This window comes from Mustela nigripes, chromosome 2 (assembly GCF_022355385.1).
Source record: "Mustela nigripes isolate SB6536 chromosome 2, MUSNIG.SB6536, whole genome shotgun sequence".
Lineage (NCBI taxonomy): Eukaryota > Metazoa > Chordata > Mammalia > Carnivora > Mustelidae > Mustela > Mustela nigripes.
The window spans coordinates 67,927,754-67,948,015 of record NC_081558.1 but is presented as its reverse complement, the minus strand read 5'-3'; the positions used below and the strand labels follow the sequence as shown (position 1 = coordinate 67,948,015).

The 20,262-nt window shown below is 39.6% G+C and overlaps 1 protein-coding gene across 1 annotated transcript in view; it reads right to left on the bottom strand.

The window, feature by feature from the left end:
- Window positions 1-3,549: 3,549 nt before the first annotated feature.
- The window catches only part of ABHD5 (abhydrolase domain containing 5, lysophosphatidic acid acyltransferase), a 31,832-nt gene continuing 15,119 nt past the window's right edge, over window positions 3,550-20,262 (bottom strand). The window contains exons 4-7 of the mRNA XM_059390698.1: window positions 10,482-10,636; window positions 8,206-8,317; window positions 5,549-5,735; window positions 3,550-5,008 (exon numbers count right to left, since the gene is read on the bottom strand). Of these exons, the coding sequence (XP_059246681.1) occupies window positions 4,919-5,008; window positions 5,549-5,735; window positions 8,206-8,317; window positions 10,482-10,636 (544 nt within the window). The 3' untranslated portion in view covers window positions 3,550-4,918. The remainder of the gene's footprint in view (window positions 5,009-5,548; window positions 5,736-8,205; window positions 8,318-10,481; window positions 10,637-20,262) is intronic.

Below are 20,262 nucleotides of genomic sequence, written 5' to 3'. Positions count from 1 at the left end.
CCATAAATACTTGAGTGTATCTCTAATAGATAGGGTTTTTAAAAAACCAACAAACATAGCCATACCATTATTTCACCCAATAAAATTAGTAATTCTTCAATATCACCTGACATCCAATCTATCTTAAATTTTTCTGTATCAAAAAAAGTCTAAAATGGTTTTGTTCAAATCAGGATCCAAACAAGTTCTTTAAGCTCCCCCAGTCTATAAGTCTCAACCGTCCACGGTCTTTATTTTACACCTTCAGTTGGTTGAAGAAACTGGGTTATTTGTCCTATGAAATTTCTTTTCTGAAATACACTTTCCTGTATTTGGTGCGCTGTTTAACATGTTCAGTATCCCATGTGCTTACAAGCAGATCATCGATATGGAGGGCTGATTTACATTCAGGTTCAGTTTTGTTTGTTTTGGCCAATAATTCATCAAAGTTGGTATTGGGTCCTTGATATTGCAACACATTGGAGGCATCAATCTCTGGCTGTTCCTTTTTTTAGTAACACTAGGTTTGCAGGTTATCAGTCTGAGTCATTCAACAAAATGTTTTCCATCAACTTTTCACCTAACACTTTTAGCAACCTAGATCCATTATTTCACTAGAAATGAATTTCTTAATCCTATCATTTCTCTGGCATTTAGCTAGGATTCTCAAGTGAAGAACTTTCCCTTATCGAGTTAACCTGATACAAAAAGAGGTCAGGATAAATGCTTTTTATTTTTTCGGTTAGGTATTTTCTTTTTTCTTTTTAAGGTTTATTTATTTGATTGAGAAAGAGCGAGCTCAAGCAGGGTGAGTAGCAGACAGAGGGAGAGGCAGGCTCCCAGTTGAGCAAGGAGCCTGACGTAGAGCTCAATCCCAGGACCCTGGGATCATGACCTGAGCTGAAGGCAGATGTTTAACCAACCCAAGCTACCTGAGCCACCCAGGCAACCCCTGGTCAGCCATTTTCAAAATAATGGTTTGGTGCCCTAGTAACCTCCAAAGGTGACCCAGTTTTCAACTATCATTACAACTTTGTGGATTTTTATGTATTTTGTATTTCAATCCACTTTTTTTTTTAAGATATTTTATTTATTTGAGAGAGAGACAGTGAGAGAGAGCATGAGAGGCGAGGTCAGAGGGAAAAGCAGACTCCCCATGGAGCTGGGAGCCCTATGCTGGACTGGGATTGTGACAGGAGCTGAAGGCAGTTGCTTAACCAACTGAGGCACCCAGGCGCCTCCTCCACTATCCTTTCTGATGCTCAAATTGCTCCATCTTTAAGTTGGCTCCTGGGTCCAGTAATGAACTTACTCTCCTTGCTTCCTTGCTTTCAGACCAGACACAAATGGTCCAGCCTCATCTTATCCTTTCCCTGTCCCTTTAGTGGGACAGTCTTGGTACTAGGCTGGGCCTCACCACTGGGCTGTGATTGCATCAAGAACTTTCAGTGGAAAAAAACTATGTGATATATGTTTTCCAGAAAAAGAAAAATAAATCACAGTATTTTAATGGTATTTACAATTTTAATATACAATTGCAGGGTTTTTATTTAGGTCTTGTATCTCTTTGTGCTGAAACTCTTGGTTTGTGATTTCCCTAACATAATATATGCTCTATCATTTAAAAATATGCAGTTTCAAAATGGTAGCACCAATATCACTGTTAAAAATAAAAATACTGAATGCAGTTTCAGATTTCTTTGTGATTCTTTCGTCTGTAGGAAACATAGGATACATTTCATTAGGAAACTGCCGACAAAATGCTTTGTTTTAAAGTCACTTGAAGAAATTCTATATGTCGTTTTACTTCCAGCTTGATACAGTTAACTTAGTTTTAAGAGGGTTTTTTCTTCTTCTTCAGTTATAGGAAACACAGAAAGGATCTAACCGTAAAAAGTATAAAACAAGATACAGATCTAGGTGCCATCACTATCCAGCTCCCTACCACCACTACAAAGGAAGTGACCTATTAGTTCTTGGTATAACATACTTTCCATTGCATTAAAAACAAAAGAAACAGATGCATATTTGTGTGTTTTTTTTTAATTTGTCCCCTCCCTTCCTACACAATAGTTAGCATACCACAGATCCCATTCTTCACTTCCTCTACTCTAGAATATAGTCTACAGCAATCGTCCTCAATTCCTGTCACAGCTGTGTAGGATTCCATTGTAGGGAGTTTGTACCACAGGCTCCTCCATCAATCCCTCAGTAGAGATTTAGGTGGCCTCCAATCTTTAGTGGTTATAGTGCTGTAATGAAGATCTTTGGGCATACACCATCTCAGATTTTTGCCAATGTGTCTCAGATAGATTCTTAGGAGTGAGACTGCCCAGATAAAGAACAAACTCCTATTTAATTTTACTAGTTATTAACAAATTCCATCCACAGGAATTTATACTTTTCAGAGTGCCTATTCCACTGTGTCAGCAACATTGTATTGTGTAACTTGGATTTTCCCCACCTGATTAGGTAAGAAATGGTGATGTCTTGGTAGTTTAAATTCGCCCTTCCCTTATTAGGCACACCCTCCTGTGTTAAAGGGCATTTGCATTTTATTTTCTGCGAACTATCTGTTCATATCTTTTTGCCTATTTTTCTTGCAGTTTCGGAAACAGACATCACACTAAGGACCTCATGAACCCAAAATAGCCCCTGTATGGAGGTCAGCGCAGTGAAGAGCAGCCTCCCCTGCCAAAGCCAACAAGTGTTACTGCATACCCACCCACTGGATCCATGGTCCTATGGTAACTAGTATAAACTGACTGGGCTATACCAAAAACTCAAGAAAATATACAGCAGCTGACTTGTTTAACTATCACAGTAAAATTTATTCTGTAAAATAAAGTTGAAGTACGGTATGTACAATTTAGCAAAGATCAAATACTATAATAGAATTTTTTAGGGAAACATTTAGCACCCCCTGTATTTTTAGGAATTTAAGGATTGTGACCTTCTCAGCTAGCTCAATATTCACAAATTACATATTCTATAACCTAAGGGAAAATTTAACTTTTAAAATGAATTATGACAATATTTCTTAAACATAGTTGGTAGGAAAGTAAGTTCCACTTGACATTTGGGTACAATTTTCCTGAATCACTTCGCACATCTGTGGTCAGAAACTCCATTTACTAAGTGAACTAGTAACTTCCTTCCAAGAGCTGAGACCAAGTTTCCTTTGCAGAAACTTTCCTGTACAAGTGAAAACTGTCACCCAATTAAGAGAGACTGGAGAGTGTGTCAAAAATACAAAAATATTACCCAAATTATTTGTACCACTTGAAGGCTTGTAGCTAGCCCTCTAAGATACTAAATAAAAAGTACAGGCTACTTTTGTTTGTTAGGTAGAGGAATATGAACCTGTCTTGGCACTCATGTTACCTTTTGCAGTAACCTAGTTAAGGTGCCAAGTGAGACAGACTGTTCACTGGGAAGCTGTTGTGCTTCAGTATAATTTGCCTATTCCTTTGTAGGGAAGACAATGTCGATGTTTATGGCAGTTAATCCACAGTGATACAACCTTACATTTCCTAACTACAGATTTCCTAATTAACCATTTAAAACACCAACAATCAAAACCACTCAATCTTTATTTGCATATAAACAGTTCACTCTTTTTATTTACATAACCACCTTTCTCCTAGACAAGCAATGTTAGCCAACATAAGGCAAAGATGCCTTGTTGATGACAATCCTATTCAATTTTCTTTTTTGCAGGGTCTTCTCAGCAGCCAGTTATCACATGGCAATTTTCACAGTTTCCAAGAAGTTTTCTTCATTTTAAAACATGAAAGTGTTACACCTGATGGTAGTTATTGTCAAATAGTTCAATCAACCTTATATAGCTTTTATAATATAACTTCAAGTATGTGTATTATTTAACCAACACAAACCTCAAAAACAAAAACCAAACAACCAAACACTATCCCATTTCTGGTGCCATGAGACATAAGAGCACCACCTATTTTTCTGTTTTAGTGGTTAAAAATGGAATCCAGTTTTAGCACCCATCTACAGGAGTCAGAGGTTAATGACAATATATGATTGACTTACTGGAAGGTAGCAGTTTTAATATCCCCTCAGAAGGTCATTTGTTTCTTATGCTGCATCCTGGCTCATGGAAAAGAACAGTATTAATGGGGAGGGATGGGAAATGACACACTTCTAGTTAAGGCTGTTTAGTACTTAAATCACTTAAAAACTAATGTCATATTTCCCTGAAGTATAGAATTATATCACATATAAAATATCTTAAGGAATTATGTGGTTGCAGATACATCAGTATAGACCACACTTAAAATGTTAAATGTGGCTTAAATATAGAACAGAGGAAAATCAGAAAAATTAATACTAGTGATCAAAGTCCCATCTTTTTAGCCAAAACGGTATTTCATTACTCCATTTCAAAAATGAAGTGAAAGATTCTAAACAAGTGATAACTCTTCACATTAAAAACACACAAAACTGCAATTAACTATATCAGTTATTAGACATGGTAAATAGAAGCAAAGAAAATAAAGTGCACCATTACAATATATAAAATTATAGACCCAGTAATCACCTTTTAAAATTGGTAATATAGACTGAAATATAAAAAGTACCTGTCAAAGCAAAGTTAGATAGAAATGAAAAAAAATTCAGTTGAAAAATTATAATTTTTCAGTAGAGCAGAGGGGCAAATAACCTTTTATTAAAGCTATTAGATTTGTAGACTCTTGAATATTTCGATTTTGCATAGGAGAAAGGAAAGCCATTCTTCTAGAAGGCACTAACTGGTTTAAATGTGCAAGCAACTTCATAAAGAAAATATGTGCGAAGTATAGTCAAGAAGACTGCTGGTTTTGTTGTTTTATTCCCTACTCTGCATGGGAGACTGCACAGTATTGCTGAGGAACTCTATCAGTCAGCAGGCTCTCCCATATCCTCTTCGGTGTTCTCAGTCCACAGTGTCACAGATCTCCTTTACTTTCTGGTTGAAGTCTTCTGGTTGATCTGCATACACATAATGCCCTGCTCCAAGAATGGCCTGAGAAAGGAAAAGGAGTCCAAAGGTCAGTGAGCAAAAGCACTTAATAAAACACATAAGCAAAGACATTTAGCAATGAAAGAGAGAACAGCTACACAGAAATAAAACATAAAAGAATGAGCAACTTCCATGTATTTCCATCAAATACACAATCTGAGAAAAGAAAAATCTATTGGACCTTACTAAAATTTTATATGCAAAAAAAAATTCCAAACTGACCACTAATGACGGGGCCAGCAAATCAAAATGAATGAAGTGAGAACATGCTGCCTTGTGAGGTGGGAGTTGGATAGGTGCCACGGGCATGTCCCACTCCCACCTTGGAGATACCACAGCTCTAAGGACAGGCACGGCCAGTCTGGACATGAAAACGTATGTGGGTCAAACCCTGTCCCTCATCACAAGTGACAAAAGGTCCTGATGGAAGCTGGAAGTCTAGCTCAGATCTGAAAGCATGTGAAAGTGAAACCTCACTGAAAGCAAACATAACACAGCAGGATTCACCTACAACGGAAAGCCCAAACTAAGCCACACACTTACTATTGTCTTCACATATGAATGTGGTCGTAAAGACTGGATGCTGTTGCCAGAATTGCCGTCTATGCAGGATCGGGCGCCATAGATCACCGAAACTGGAATGTCAGGGTGCATTTTACCAATTCGCTGGAGCATTGGCCTTTTTGCCCATCCATAAGGAATAGTCATATTTTTGAATGCTGTCTCACCACTTAAAGAAAAGGAAAACAACACACATATGACTTTGAGGGATGAGTATGAACTGCACCCCCACCCCCATGAAAAACACTCATGTTTAGCTTCTCCCCCATTTAGGAAAAACCTCAGTCTGAATAGAAAATAATATACTAGGAAGTATAAGAAACAACTCCCACAGAAGATACATGCTTTTGTTTGATAAACAAGGATTCTGAACTCTAGTGGATTAAAAGTCACCCTCTTCTAAATCAAACATGCAACCCTATCATTAAACTGCCTGTGGGGAGAGCTAAAAAAAATTTTTTTTCCTACTGTAACTTGTTTCAAATGTAGAAGGTAACTTTTCAACATGTGCATGGCACCAGGTTTTTACCTGTTATAGTTAAAAAACCAGTACCAAAATAAGAAATGTGGAATGTGTATTTATATTTTTAATTTTCTACATAGAAAGACATTTAATGTTTAAAAAAACCTTTCTACCTAGGGAGAGACTATGTCTCCTGGAGCTAACCCATTCTTAGAGACAGCAAAAGATTCAACTAGGAACATGCCTGTTGTGTGCCAACTAACCAATCCTGAGCCATGCCTCTTCTGTACTGCCCACACATCCAGGAGGGATTTCCTCTGCCTTAACCAGCCCAGGGCCAGGCACCAGGCAATGAGACCACCTCTATATCTCCTAGAGCCCACTGCAATGATTCAACTACCCCATCCTAAACTGTCTGCTACACCCCTCCTTGCCTTTCCTGAAGAACCCAATGAAAGTTCTGGCCTCAACTTTCCCTTTTACTGTTTTCTGCCACCTGACCAAAATCTGCTGCTTCCCTGAAACCCTCATGGCATTAAGTGACACTCCCCTCCCCCCGCCCAGGACCCGTGAGTATAATAAATTTGCTTTCTTGAGCCTTTGTATCTTTTTCCTTTGCCCACACTTGACTGATCATCACATGAAAGAGCACACAGCACTTTGCAAAACTCCCAGGATAGAGTTGCTGTCACTTCTGTTTCCTTGCAGTACTAGGCACAACTCTGAACTGTCTGTTATGAAGAATTCAAGTTCTACCACAAGAAAGACAACAAACCAGCACTACACAGACACACATAATCCTGAAATGTAAGTGAATAAAGTATGAAGCCCAAGCAGTAAACCAGATGATGTACCTGGAGCTCAGCACTAAAAACTGTTGGAACAAGTCAGTAGCGTGTGAAGTCCTTATCCACCAGATCCAATGGCCTAGTGAGCCACAAAATGTCAGTCTCTTCAGGACCCCAAAACCTCTCCAAGCTTCCTTCACTCTTGGCGGAGAACCTCTAACCTGCTTTATTAAAAAGACTAAGGCAATCGTTCTACCACAACAGCTGCCACAGCCTCGACCCTTTAATAAAGCAGGTGTGCATGTCCTATGCCAAAATTGAGGGAGGCTGGCTCTTCACCTAGCCTCTCCACCTTGTACCCGAGCCTCCACTTGGAAAGGCTGAGGTACCACTTCCAGGTCCTGGAAGTATGGCCCATGGCCCACCTACACTAGAGTCATCTAAAGCATTAAAATCATAATCTGAAGCATAAAAATCAGCCCAGGATCACCGAATCAGTCTCAGAACAGGGCTTGGGAATCACATATTTGACAACCCCAGCAATTCTGGTACATCATGAAGCAATGAGAAATGGAACTCTCCTCTGCCTACACTGTGCCTGACCCTCTCCCTAGCAACTCCAGGGTCTTGTCTTCCAGGCTCCTTCTAGGTCCCCACTATCTTCAGGCTGTTTTCTCCACTGTTGTCTTATATCTAATGTCCATAAGTCATATATTTTAAAAAATAGGAATCACCTCTCTCTGTTTGGCCCTCCCTCTCCCTGTGGCTACCATGTTCACAGGCTCTTCCTCCTTCTTTCTCCCCTCTTCTAATCACTGTCAAAATACCTGCAAAACCCTCCTCCCAGTCTTCAGCCTCACTTACTCTTCACCCATGTAGCTGTGTTTGTCATGCTGATCCAGGATCATTAAAAAGTGCTCACCAAAAGAGGAGGGCAGTCATCACGTGAACTGGAACCATGCTGACTGGCATCTCCCATGCACTTGGGGAGACTTAATACCCTTTCGAACAGCAAAAGTTTAAGAGATCCACGGTACAGGAAACATCGACTTTTGCACTTCAGTCGCCCTTTTTTGGTAAAGTATGCATACTCAATTTGGAAATGCTTGAAATTCTTCTTTTCCTCTCAACTCCAGCTACCTCCTAGAGGTACCTAGGACCAAAGCTTCCTTAACTTAACCATAAGCACTTTGGCGGAAGACATCCTGCTTAGTCTCTCATTGGCATCCAGTACAGTGTTTTACATACTAGGCACTCCATGCATAAATAAGTAAATTAGAAGTATTAGTCAGTTAACTACTGATAAAAATCTCCTAGAGTCCTCCCATGTTTTCAGAGAAGAAAAGTATAAAACATCAACATAGTAAATTCAGAATCCTCACCCTTACCTTGGAGTCTGCACATTACAGTGGTAGATGTACTCTGTCACCGTGTCATCTTCAAACATTGACGAATACTTCCGTTTGAAATCAGGCCTTAAACGCTGCACTAGACTTAAACCTAAGTAAGAGGAAACAAATGTTTTAAATTATAGTTAAATGACAGACTAATAGAGAAAGGTTTTGTGTTTGCTTATAGAATGTATGTTATATGCATACAAATCTACACATATTCAAGTGTATACTTTAGGTAGAAAAGAGCACATTCTGCAGTCATCATGTGAACTGGAACCATGCTGACTGGCATCTCCCATGCACTTGGGGAGACTTAATACCCTTTCGAACAGCAAAAGTTTCTAAGAAGATCCACGGTACAGGAAACATCTACTTTTCAACTTCAGTCACCCTCAAGTTCTTCAAGTTCCCTAAGAATTAAAATAAGAGATAAGGAGTATTCCATATTGCCTTACAGAAGTGCTTCAGGAGCCCAAAACACACAAGTTAATTTTCTAAAACTTGTTTTTGTAGGAAAATAAATTCTATTAAACATGGCAGGCGAGTAGAGCAGCTCAAGTTCACTTTTTAATTTGTATTTCTCCATACTTATAACACATTAATATCCAAATGAAGCAAACTGGAATATACAAGTCTTTCTGTGCAAAAATAAATCCAGGGTTTCTGCTTGGGACATTGCCAATTCTCCCAGCTAAGGACGTCCACCCCTGAGGTGAGAGATAGGGACATCCTTTCCCCAGAGGAAAAAGGATGAAGAGTAGAAGCCTCCATCTGGTCATTATTTTCCCTCCTGGGGCCCCAGGGGCTAGTCAGTTTCCCTTTCTGCTATCACTGCCCATTATTCTAGCAAAGTCTTACTTCTTTCCTGGCTCTCTTTCCTGCCTCTGAAGGAACTGTACAGCTCCACAGAAAATTCTTATGACGTGGTTGATTTTCTAAATCATGTCCCACCCTGACAACACACAAGCAGTAGTGGGAGACAAGGCATGGCATGAGAGGGCCCTTCGTAGGCATCCTCCCTCCCTTGTCTCCTAGTTTCTTTTCATATTTTACTCTTCCCATAATTGCTCCCTGTGTAACTGTAATCAAGCACAATTCATTTATATTTCAGGACTGCACAGACTAAATGAAGTTCTTAAATAGTCCATCAAAGGAGGACCAAGTACCTGAGAGAAGTGACTCTACTCAGGAGGGGTGAGTGGTTGAGGGTGGGAAAGAACGGCTATCTGTCAGAGCACTGAAGGAGTGTGGTGTGGTCGCCCATCCAATCCCTGTGCAGTACCATGGCTCTCCTTATCCCAGATGGAGGCAGTAGGACAGAATAGCCAGAGGAGACCATTTTCCATTCATTCCTTTCTTCTTGCTCAGAGTGCTGCTTTGTGGGATGGGGCTTCCTGCCATAGCAGCCATCAAACACCATGAGGAAAAAGGTCAAGAGAATCATGGTTGCAGGTCCAAACCCCAATGTCAATGAGCCAGCTACTAGAACAAATACTAAAACCACCTGCCTCCATCCTGCTTGTTAAGGCAATAATGAAAGGCCCTATGGTTTAAACCACTTACGTGTTCAGCTACTTGAAGTTAAAAGGACTCACTGATACAAGTTATAAGAGGGACAGTGGAGGTCCAGACCACCATCACTGGTAACAATGAGGGAAAGGAGAGTCCCTGGGCTTTGGCATGGAAACAGAGCAGCTGAGAGTCAAATGAAATTAAATCAGACACTAAACACTGGTACTTCAAAATGTGACCAGAAACACAAATCAGGAGTCCCCAAAATCTCTGTGGAAAAGGATGATTTTATCTTCTTAACACTCTGACATTATGGGGCAAGAAGGGAATCTGATCATGTGATCATACCTGTTATCTCCACAGGCAATCATGTCAGGCTCTGTGATCTGCCAGCTGGGTATCATCAACTAGCCAAAGGCTCTCTAACGTCACCAACAGGTCAACATGCAGCACTTCTCCCCATGCCCTGGGCTGACTAACCCCAGGGCTGCATTTCCTACCTTCTCAGTTTTGCCAATTACCTATAATATTTACAACATAAAGACTCCTCTTTGAGATGATCCTGGTTTCATTATTTTTATGAATGGGCTGATATTTTTTAGGGGAGGAAAAAAAGTAATTCAGTAATTCAGAGGAGGAGGAGAAAAAGATTCAGCTTGTTTTTTAAGATTTTGACTAACAATGGTGATTAGTATATACTCCTCTACTGCCAATCTGTAAACATTTTGCCTTTCTAGGACACAAATATAAGCACTCACCAAAGGGTCCTGCAATCCTGAGGCCAGCTAAAGGATTAAAGGGAGTCAGTGCCGCTCCCAAGGCTCTGATCCACACTGGGATTGGTCTGTCTTGATCAGCAAGGTCTGGTCGCTCAGGAAAACCCCAAGGCTCCACCAAAATGAGATGATTAACCCTGTTGGAGGAAGAACATATACATAATTTCATTTGGCAAACTCATCCTAGGACTCTAAAGAATTAACATGATTTATAGAGCAAAGGTAGAAAAAAAACGCCTTCCAAAATTTCACATTAAAGAGAAGATCAGTGGCTGACCAGTTATATCATGTTATTACATGTAAACTTTCAGATTTGGTAGGACTTGAGAGGTGGATGGTAGGAGGAGAGCTTCATTTTTCACATATGCAAATGTGGATAAAAAAGGGTATGTGGAAGGGCACATAACTGTGTGGCTACTCTTGAGGAATGGTATTCATTGTTGAAGCCACCCCCGGCAGATGATACAGATCACTGACAACTCAAAAAAGCCCAGTGTCTCCATGCAGCACAAGGTTGACACTGCAGAAATGACTGAAGAGTAATATCACACTTATAAAATAGCTTTAGACACCAACAACAGTTCTCTCCTGTAAGCCAATCATTCTAAAAACGTTAGGCATTAGCACTTTAGGTGGGTTCAAAAGGACTTTTAAGGGAACTTTTCACAAACACAGAGCTAATGTATAATGTGGCAGAAATTTCTCCTAGTTCGGTGAACATGAGCACATGGGTAGGGCTACCCAGAGTATCATGATATACTGACCTCAGATTCTATTCCTAACCCTTTGTTAATTTTCTTCTTTACTGACCAAAGACATAGAAAATTTTCAGCGAAATCTCATATAAAATTGTTTTGTATCACTAATAGTTCTAATTTTTCCATCTTCTGAAAACCTCTTCCTGCTAAGGGAAAACCAAAACTATCAGCAATACTTCCATGTGCCTGCATCACGGTATTTATGTCATTACGATTCTAAATAAAGCATAAAGGTCTTCATGACACAAATAATATTCAACTATAACCAAAACAGCCATCAAATGCCAGAAAAAACTTTCCAAGGATGAACGGACAGTGCTTTCCAAAGTCATAACTGAAACCAGAACATGGGCACAGACGGCTATTATTCCCAAAACAAAATGTTTTATTATTTTTGCCACCACAGACAAAGATGAGTTAGTAATGAGTCCTTCGCTTTGACTGCATTTTCTCAAACAGAAAGCTTTAGAGCATGGACCTAGTGCACAGAGCTCCAAGGGCCCTTGGAGCTCAGCCCAATCTTTCATCTCGTAGATGAGAAGGAAGGCTGAGATGCTCTATGTGATCTGCTCCAAGACATGCAGAAGTAGGGAGTTCCCAAAATCTCTGACTCCCGTATACTAACTGATGCCAACAAGTCACTGGGTAGAAGGCTCTATCCCAAGAATAGACCAAGCAACATAAGATAACCTATCAGTAACGGTAAAGCTTAACTTTTATCAACTCTAGGCCAGTCCTAACCCTACTCAAGATTTCAAAGCATCTGTAGAATGTAACTACCAATCTGTGTGGAGATATGTGATAAGTGAGATTCCCATATACTTAAGAGTGTCTTCACTCTTAAAAGTTTTAGGAGAATATTTTCTAATAGTGCATGGGAAGGGGGATGGAAAGGAGTTTATTTTTTAATGGCAGAGACTAACTGATAATGAATTCTCCCTAAATTCCTGTTACCACAGTCTACAGTGAGATCTGGAGGAGGGGAAGGGAAAGCACGCCAGAAGTCTGGGTGGAATTAATGAAACAGTCACCTAGTTGAAAGCAGCAAAGATTTCTGATATATCTAAACATACTTTACCCTGAAAGATAATTAAATTTTGTTACAAATTTATTTTGATATCCAGCTCAGTTTGCTCTCAGCTCTTATCTGCTTATCAAAGAAGGGAGAGGACAAAGGAAACATGAAGGAGGTTAAGTCTCATCTATCTCTAGCTAAGTGATTGTTGGTTCCACCTTCGTTTTAGCTTGCCTTGTTTGATATGGATCTTCAAAATAGTGCCCCTAGATGAAAATACCAGTTTAACAAATCATGCAAAGTTTATATAGTAAAGATTACTTTAAAAAAAATTTTTTTTTAAGATTTATTTGACACAGAGAGAGTAGGCAGAAAGGCAGGCAGAGAGAGAGGAGGAAGCAGGCTCCCTGCTGAGCAGAGAGTCTGATGCGGGCTCAATCCCAGGACCCTGGGATCATGACCCAAGCTGAAGGCAGAGGCTTTAACCCACCGAGCCACCCAGGACCCTGGGATCATGACCCGAGCTGAAGGCAGAGGCTTTAACCCACTGAGCCACCCAGGTGCCCTAAGAAAATGCCTTTTTTTTTTAAAAGGAAGTGAACTGACCCAACAATTTCTCGATCTGTCTTCAGCTTAGCATGGTGCTTAGTACATAGTAGGTGTTCAGTAAACATATGGAGTATTGTGTTTTTCCCAGGTTTCCTTTCAGTACCTGTCTATAAGAATATACAAATTTTATAAACTATATCCATAGGGGCGCCTGGGTGGCTCAGTGGGTTAAGCATCTGACTTCAGCTCAGGTCATGATTTCAGGGTCCTGGAATCCAGCCTCATGTTGTGCTCCTCACTCAATGGGGAGTCTGCTTGTCCCCTGCTCATATTCTCTCTGTCAAATTAAAAAACAAAAACAAAAACAAAAACCCAAAACTACATTCATAGAATAATCTAGGATTTAGTCCAATCTGGATTTTTCTGGTCCCCAGATGACATTATAACACCATTATTTCTTATAGGAATCTTGCAGGTCACTACCTACTAGTGGGTAGGAAAATTTACTCAGAGTCAGTCTGCAGTCTTTTTAGTTGTATAATTTGAAACAGAAAAGTATGTAACAAGCCTTCCATGACACTTTTATTTCAGACACACACATATATAATTCTTATTGAGGGGTTATAGTCTAAAAAGTCTGAAAATACTTTTTTAAAAGCTCTGCAAAATTTTCTAAACTGGAATTATAAATCATTTGCATCATTACATGTAAAAGACCTCAGAAAATAACTGTTGCTTATTTTGGTTTTAAGACTCATTAAAAAGATAGACCATATGAGCACTTAGGTTGTGGCTACTGAATAATAAATATCTAGTAAATGTTAGCTAGTTATACTAGCAAAACTAGGAAGACTACCAGAGAAGACTTTTTTCAGAGAGCATGGGAAGACTCACATGGAGCTGGAACCATGTGAGCAGTGAGTAATTTAATTTTTATTCTTCAGGAAAGCCTGATCATAGGTTTTGGCTCACAGGTTATAATGTTGCACCAGACCAAGTTCTCAGGCTATCTTCTCACCAACTCTTCTAGTGAAAAGATTATCTCCTCATCTGATATAATTTAATTTGTTTTAATGTATATCTAAACAATTATAGTAATCTAGATCTAACCCTCTAATATTCCATAGCAGGTAGCCTGATGGGATTGTTAGTTCATACCCAGGGGTAAGGAAGGGTCTAGCCAGACAGCACACTTGAGTCATCCTATCAGACATCTTTGTCAAGAAACACGAGACTGATTCAAACTACAAAGGGGCACGTGGGTAGCTCAGTGACTTAAAGACTCTGCCTTCAGCTCAGGTCATGATTCCAGGGTCCTGGGATAGAGCCCCACATTGGGCTCTCTGCTCAGCAGGGAGCCTGCTTCCTCCTCTGTCTCTGCCTGCCTCTCTGCCTACTTGTGATAAATAAAATATTTTTTAAAAATCCAACTACAGGAAAAACAAAGAATTGGCAGAGCAGAAAAAAGAGAAGCTCATCAGCTTCTAAACACTTAAAGAGGCATTCCTCTTCAGGTTAGTCATCAGAGCAAGTCTTGAATTTAAAGATGGTGAGCGGTAAGCAGATTACAGCCTAAAGGGCAAAGCAGTGGCTAACATCTGCTCCAAAATGCAGGGATAACTGAGTCTGAATGCTAACAAGCATATATTATATAAACCTGACTTTCATGAGCTTTAAAGTCAGGCACCAGGCAGAAATAATACAACAAGAACACTCAGGCTCAGATCCAAAATGCACACGAGAATCTATAGGACACACTTACACAACAAGGAAAGGAACAAGGAGAAGGAACAGGAAGAACTCTAGTCAGTGTACAGGCAAGGCATTCTCAAAATAAATTTAGCCCCAGGTATTTCCCATTGGCTCTGAGCCTCTGGGGGGAGAATGCAGCAGGCCCAGAGAACAAACAAAAGATCAACTTCAGGTCAACTACAGCAGCCTTTCTTCCAGAGGGAGGAGGACAGGAAACACTCAGCCCACTCTGTACTGTCAGGAAATAGAGCCAGGCAAGGCTGCAAGGTCTGATGATCTCAAAGTCATTTTGTGCAGAAGTAAAGACCAGTTTGTAACCCTTCTATTGTATCTATTCTCTTTGCTAAACACTTTCTAAGTTAATAAAAGTTACTATAGTCTCCTTTTCCTTAGTTTATAACACGGTGTTTATGGTGTCCTGAGCAGCAGGGGCCAGAAGGAAAGGAAAATTAGCAGCACAAAGTAGTGCACACACCAAAGAAAGGAGATAGCATATTGGGCTATTCCTATTGGTTTGGTCTACTTTCTCCCCAGGCCCACATTAAGGGACCAGACATGAAGGGATCAGGCAGAATGGCAGCCCACAACACCTCACACCACGAGTGGCCCTGCTGCTTGGACACAGCACATTAATTCATAAGTGAAACTACAATGGCATCTCTATTATACATCACAGTAAGAGAACTGAGATGAACAAAGGTCATTTGAAGGGATGGAACATGGGAATCAGGCTGGGGCCCAACCTACAAACCAGTTCCTAACTTCTCTGCTCACCAGCCACATGGCCTTTCCTGAATGGCTCAGATGTCTACACAGCAATTTCTGTCCCCATTGCATAGAATGTTCTCCTGCTACTTCCCTTTGATACTCAACTTCAGCTTACATGGCACTTCTTTAAGGTACCACATTGAGCCAGGTTCTCATCAAGAGTTCTCACAGACCTGTCCACTCCCCTTCACAACCCTCAACAGCTTCCTACTCTTCGGGTGGTTAAGTTGTGTCTCTTCCCCAGCATACCTTAAGCCTTCTAAACACAAACAGTCACTCGACATTCTTTAAACACAACCGACCTACAGGAATATAATGTTAATGTTAGAGGATTTTAGTCATCACCAATATTTCAATGGAGGAATTATCCAGTTGCTTTTACATAAAGCATCACAGTTGCTGAATGATCAGTTTCCAACCATATCAAGAATCAGGAAAATATGTGACTACTGCCACAAGTTATGCCATAAAACCACTTCTGTGGATAGAGGCTCATAAAGATGAAGCACCCAGGCTGACCTAATGTACCAAAAATTAGGGGAAAAAAAAATTACCCATTCTCTAGCAAAGAATGCTTCCTAAACAAGTATATTAATCTAGTAAACTAGGCACTTTCATTCTTCTCCTCAAACTGTCCTATAAAAATAAACAAGGAAAAGGGGCACTTGGGTGGCTTAGTTGGTTAAGCCTCTGACTCTTTGGCTCAGGTCATGATCTCAGGGTTGTGGGATCAACCCTGGTGTCAGGCTCTGCACTCAGTTGGGAGTGTACTTGACAGTCTCTCTCCCTATCCCTTTGCCTCCCCTCACTCCTGTGCACTCTCATACTTTCTCTCTCTCTCAAATAAATAAATCTTAAAAAAAAAATCAAAAAAAAAAAAACAAAAACAACAACAACAAGGAATAAAAGAATGGGGCTGCCCATAAAATGAGGACAGAAACAGCTCTGGACTAAGTAAAAAAAAAAGTTTTGTGGGGCACTTGGGTGGTTCAGTGGGTTAAAGCCCAGTCTGTCTTCAGCCCCCCATCAGGCTCTCTGCTCAGCAGGGAGCCTGCTTCCTTTCCTCTCTCTCTGTCTGCCTCTCTGCCTACTTGTGATCTCTGTCAAATGAATAAATAAAATCTTTAAGAAAAAAAAAAGTTGTGTGGGTTTTTTTTTCCCTGCATGCATAGAAACAGTAATTAAGTAGAATTAAAGAATTAAGGAGAAATTGTTTTACTTCAGAAAGAAAAATAAAAGGAAAGAATATATTTGATATACCTGAGGAGGCAAAGAATGAAGTAGCTCTCTTAAAGTCCATTAGGAGAAAAAAAGAGACAAGGAAAAAGGCACAGTGAGTGAAGGAAATTAAATGAATCTCATTTGGGCTCCTGGGTGGCTCAGGGGTTAAAGCCTCTGCCTTCGGCTCAGGTCATGATCCCGGGGTCCTGGGATCGAGCCCCATATCGACCTCTTGCTCAGCGGGGAGCCTGCTTCCTCCTCTCTCTCTCTCTGCCTGCCTCTCTGCCTACTTGTGATCTCTGTCAAATAAATAAATAAAATCTTTGAAAAAAAAATAAGAAAAAATAAATGAATCTCATTTGATCTCTAGTAGACCATTTCCTCCCTCTTCTCATCCTTCTCCCTGCAAAATCTTTCAGAAAAGCAGAGATTTACTTTAATCTCATGACAGCACAATAAAAATGTGCCAGTGGGGAAGGCTATGCACATGTAGAGGCAGGAATTATTTGGGAAACGTCTGTACCTCCCTCTAAATTTTGTTGTAAACTTAACACTGCTCTTTAAAAAAAAAAAAAAAAAAGTCTTTTTAGAAAAGCTGGATCACAGCAATTGCACTACTGGGTATTTACCCTAAAGATACAAACATAGTGATCCGAAGGGGCATGTGCACCCAAATGTTTATAGCAGCAATGTCCACAATAGCCAAACTATGGAAAGAACCTAGATGTCCATCAACAGATGAATGGATAAAGAAGATGTGTATATATACACAATGGAATACTATGCAGCCATCAAAAGAAATGAAATCTTGCCATTTGCGACAACATGGATGGAACTAGAGCATGTCATGCTTAGCGAAATAAGTCAAGTGGAGAAAGACAACTATCATATGATCTCCGATATGAGGAAGTGGTAATGCAACATGGGGGCTTAAGGGGGTAGGAGAAAAATAAATGAAACAAGATGGGATTGGGAGGGAGACAAACCATAAGTGGCTCTTAATCTCACAAAACAAACTGAGGGTTGCTGGGGGATGGGGGTTGGCAGAAGGGGGGTGGGGTTATGGATATTGGGGAGGGTATGTGCTTTGGTGAGTGCTATGAAGTGTGTAAACCTGGCGATTCACAGACCTGTACCCCTGGGGATAAAAATATATTATATGTTTATAAAAAATTAAAAATTTTAAAAAAATAAATAAAATAAAATTTTTAAAAAAGTGAAATTACCAACAAAAAGCACAGAAAAAAAGAAAGAAAGAAAAGCTGGATCAAGTGAGTTAGGTAAGAGACATTTAGAGCACATAGCTCCATCCTCAGTTAATATTGTCAAAAGATAAACTAGGCATACTGAAAATTTTAAGAGTATATTTGAGCAAAAATCAATTTGAATATAGCAATGCCATACCTGAGTGGTTGGATGTGCTCCACTAAGAAGGGCAGAATAAAGACTTACATAGAAAAGGTGTGGAAGCAAAGAAACTATCTGATTGGCTTAAAGCCCAGTAGGCTATTTGTGATTGGTTGTTCCTAGGTTTTAATTTCATAACCTTGGGCTCCATTGCTCAGTGGTTAGAGCACTGGTCTTGTAATTTCATAACCTTGAAGTACTTACAGGCTTAGATTTTGGTTTGCTTATAGAGCCATCTCAGTCTGATGGCTTCCTTGTTTCATTCATTTAACACTAGGCACGTACTATGTGCCAACCACAGTCATCTGACTGAATTTCACTCAGGATTTGGGATCTTGAAAATCCAGAGAATCTCACTATTTTGAAACAAACTTGTGTTTAATAATGTAAGTTATGGGGGTGCCTGGGTGGCTCAGAGGGTTAAGGCCTCTGCCTTTGGCTCGCGTCATGGTCCCAGGGTCCTGGGATCGAGCCCCAGCCAGAGAGTCTGGCTCTCTGCTCAGTGGGGAGCCTGCTTCCTCCTCTCTCTCTCTCTCTCCCTGCCTGCCTCTCTGCCTATTTGTGATCTCTGTCTGTCAAATAAATAAATTAAATCTTAAGGAATGAAATTAAAAATAATAATAATAATAATAATATAAGTTATGCAGTAAAGAACACAGGCTTCAATTCAATATCCACCACAATCTATATAGTTCTTCAAAAAATTCAGCCAATTTAAACATGCTAATTATTTCAAGCATTCTCATATTTATCTATTTACTAATACTTAGTGATTCTTGTTCCCGATATAGTACTTTAGTTTTATTTCCTAGCATTAGGTACAAGCATTCAAAAACCATTTTCTAAAATGTAGTAATCCCAATGCAGGGATCATTGGCTTTGCTTTAGACACCTGTTCTGCCCACCATGTTGTTCAAACTATTTTACTATTCTCTTTCATAGATTATTTCAAAGTGTTTCATTCTCTTCTGAATCACTGATTTCTTCAGAGCACTTCATAACTGCAAATGAAAACTTCACCAACTGACAATAAATAGCCATGAAAGATCAGGATTCTAAGACTTAGGGGTTTCATGGCCAGACTCTAACCCATATAGTCCTGTATCACGCTGCCAAAGAATAAATACCACAAGATAGACATAATAAACTCCTGATAAGAAACAAAGAAAGCCCAACCAACCCCGACCCCAATGGCCCTGTTATCTTATGCCAGAAAGGTATCCATTTCATCTTCTCTTACTTTCCATTGGGAATAGAACACAATAAAAGACAGTAAACCCTAAAAGCCAACTAGAAAAAATTTGGGTTTCTTTTGAGAGAAGGGGTCTGCCAAGTGACAAGACTACACCATCTACCACACACAGAACTACAAACTCTCCAGAAAAACCAAGTGTTAATGCTTAAGTTGAGATAAAGAATCTACAGAGAAAAAGTCGGCTCTTCTAGGGGAAGAAAACCTCAGTTACACAGGGCTGCTGCTCTGCACTTCAACACACCTGGAGTTATGCAATGGGGCAGCTTCACAGGTACATACGTATAGTCTGAAAATAACCATCATCTCATTTCTTATTCAGACTTCAATGTCAAAGTTGGTTGCAATTTTGGATTTAAAAATTAGTCCAATGGAAAAATATGTTGGAAACATAAAATTTTGATTTTTTGTTTCTTTCTAAAAGTTAAGCAAAAAAAAAAAAGCTTTCATTCTATTTTCTTAGCACAAATGACCTCCAATCAGAGTTGAAATAAATAATAGGATATAGTATGAGAAAATAAGGTAAAGATGGGAGATATTACAAGATTCTGAAGCAAAATTCTGAAGTCATTAATTCAATTACTTCGAAAAATAATTTTGTAGCCATAAAGGTAGGGCACAGCATAATAAAAGCCCTGTCAGATATAACTTGCAGATATATTTTCTGTACTTTATAAGTGAGAAAACTAAAGCTTCAAGGTTGAAGGATTTGCTCTAAGCCCAAAGATAGCACTGGCATGCAGGGCTTCTAATTTCTCACCTTTGCATTTGTCTTAGAGCTTATTATAACCTGGAAAAGTTAGGCAAAGACTGCTCAATCCACAGGTCTAATGATAACAATAATAATAAACAATACCACCAAAACAGTTTTTACTTGTGGCTTAAATTGTAAACATTCTAAGTTTGGCAAATAGAAAGTCCTTTCTCAAGCCTTCTACCAATGTGTAGCATGTGTAACAGGAAAACCCTGACATCATTATATTGGCTACTAAATCGGCCATTGGTTGCGGCTATTTGACCTCCTTTAAGAGAATCTGTCTT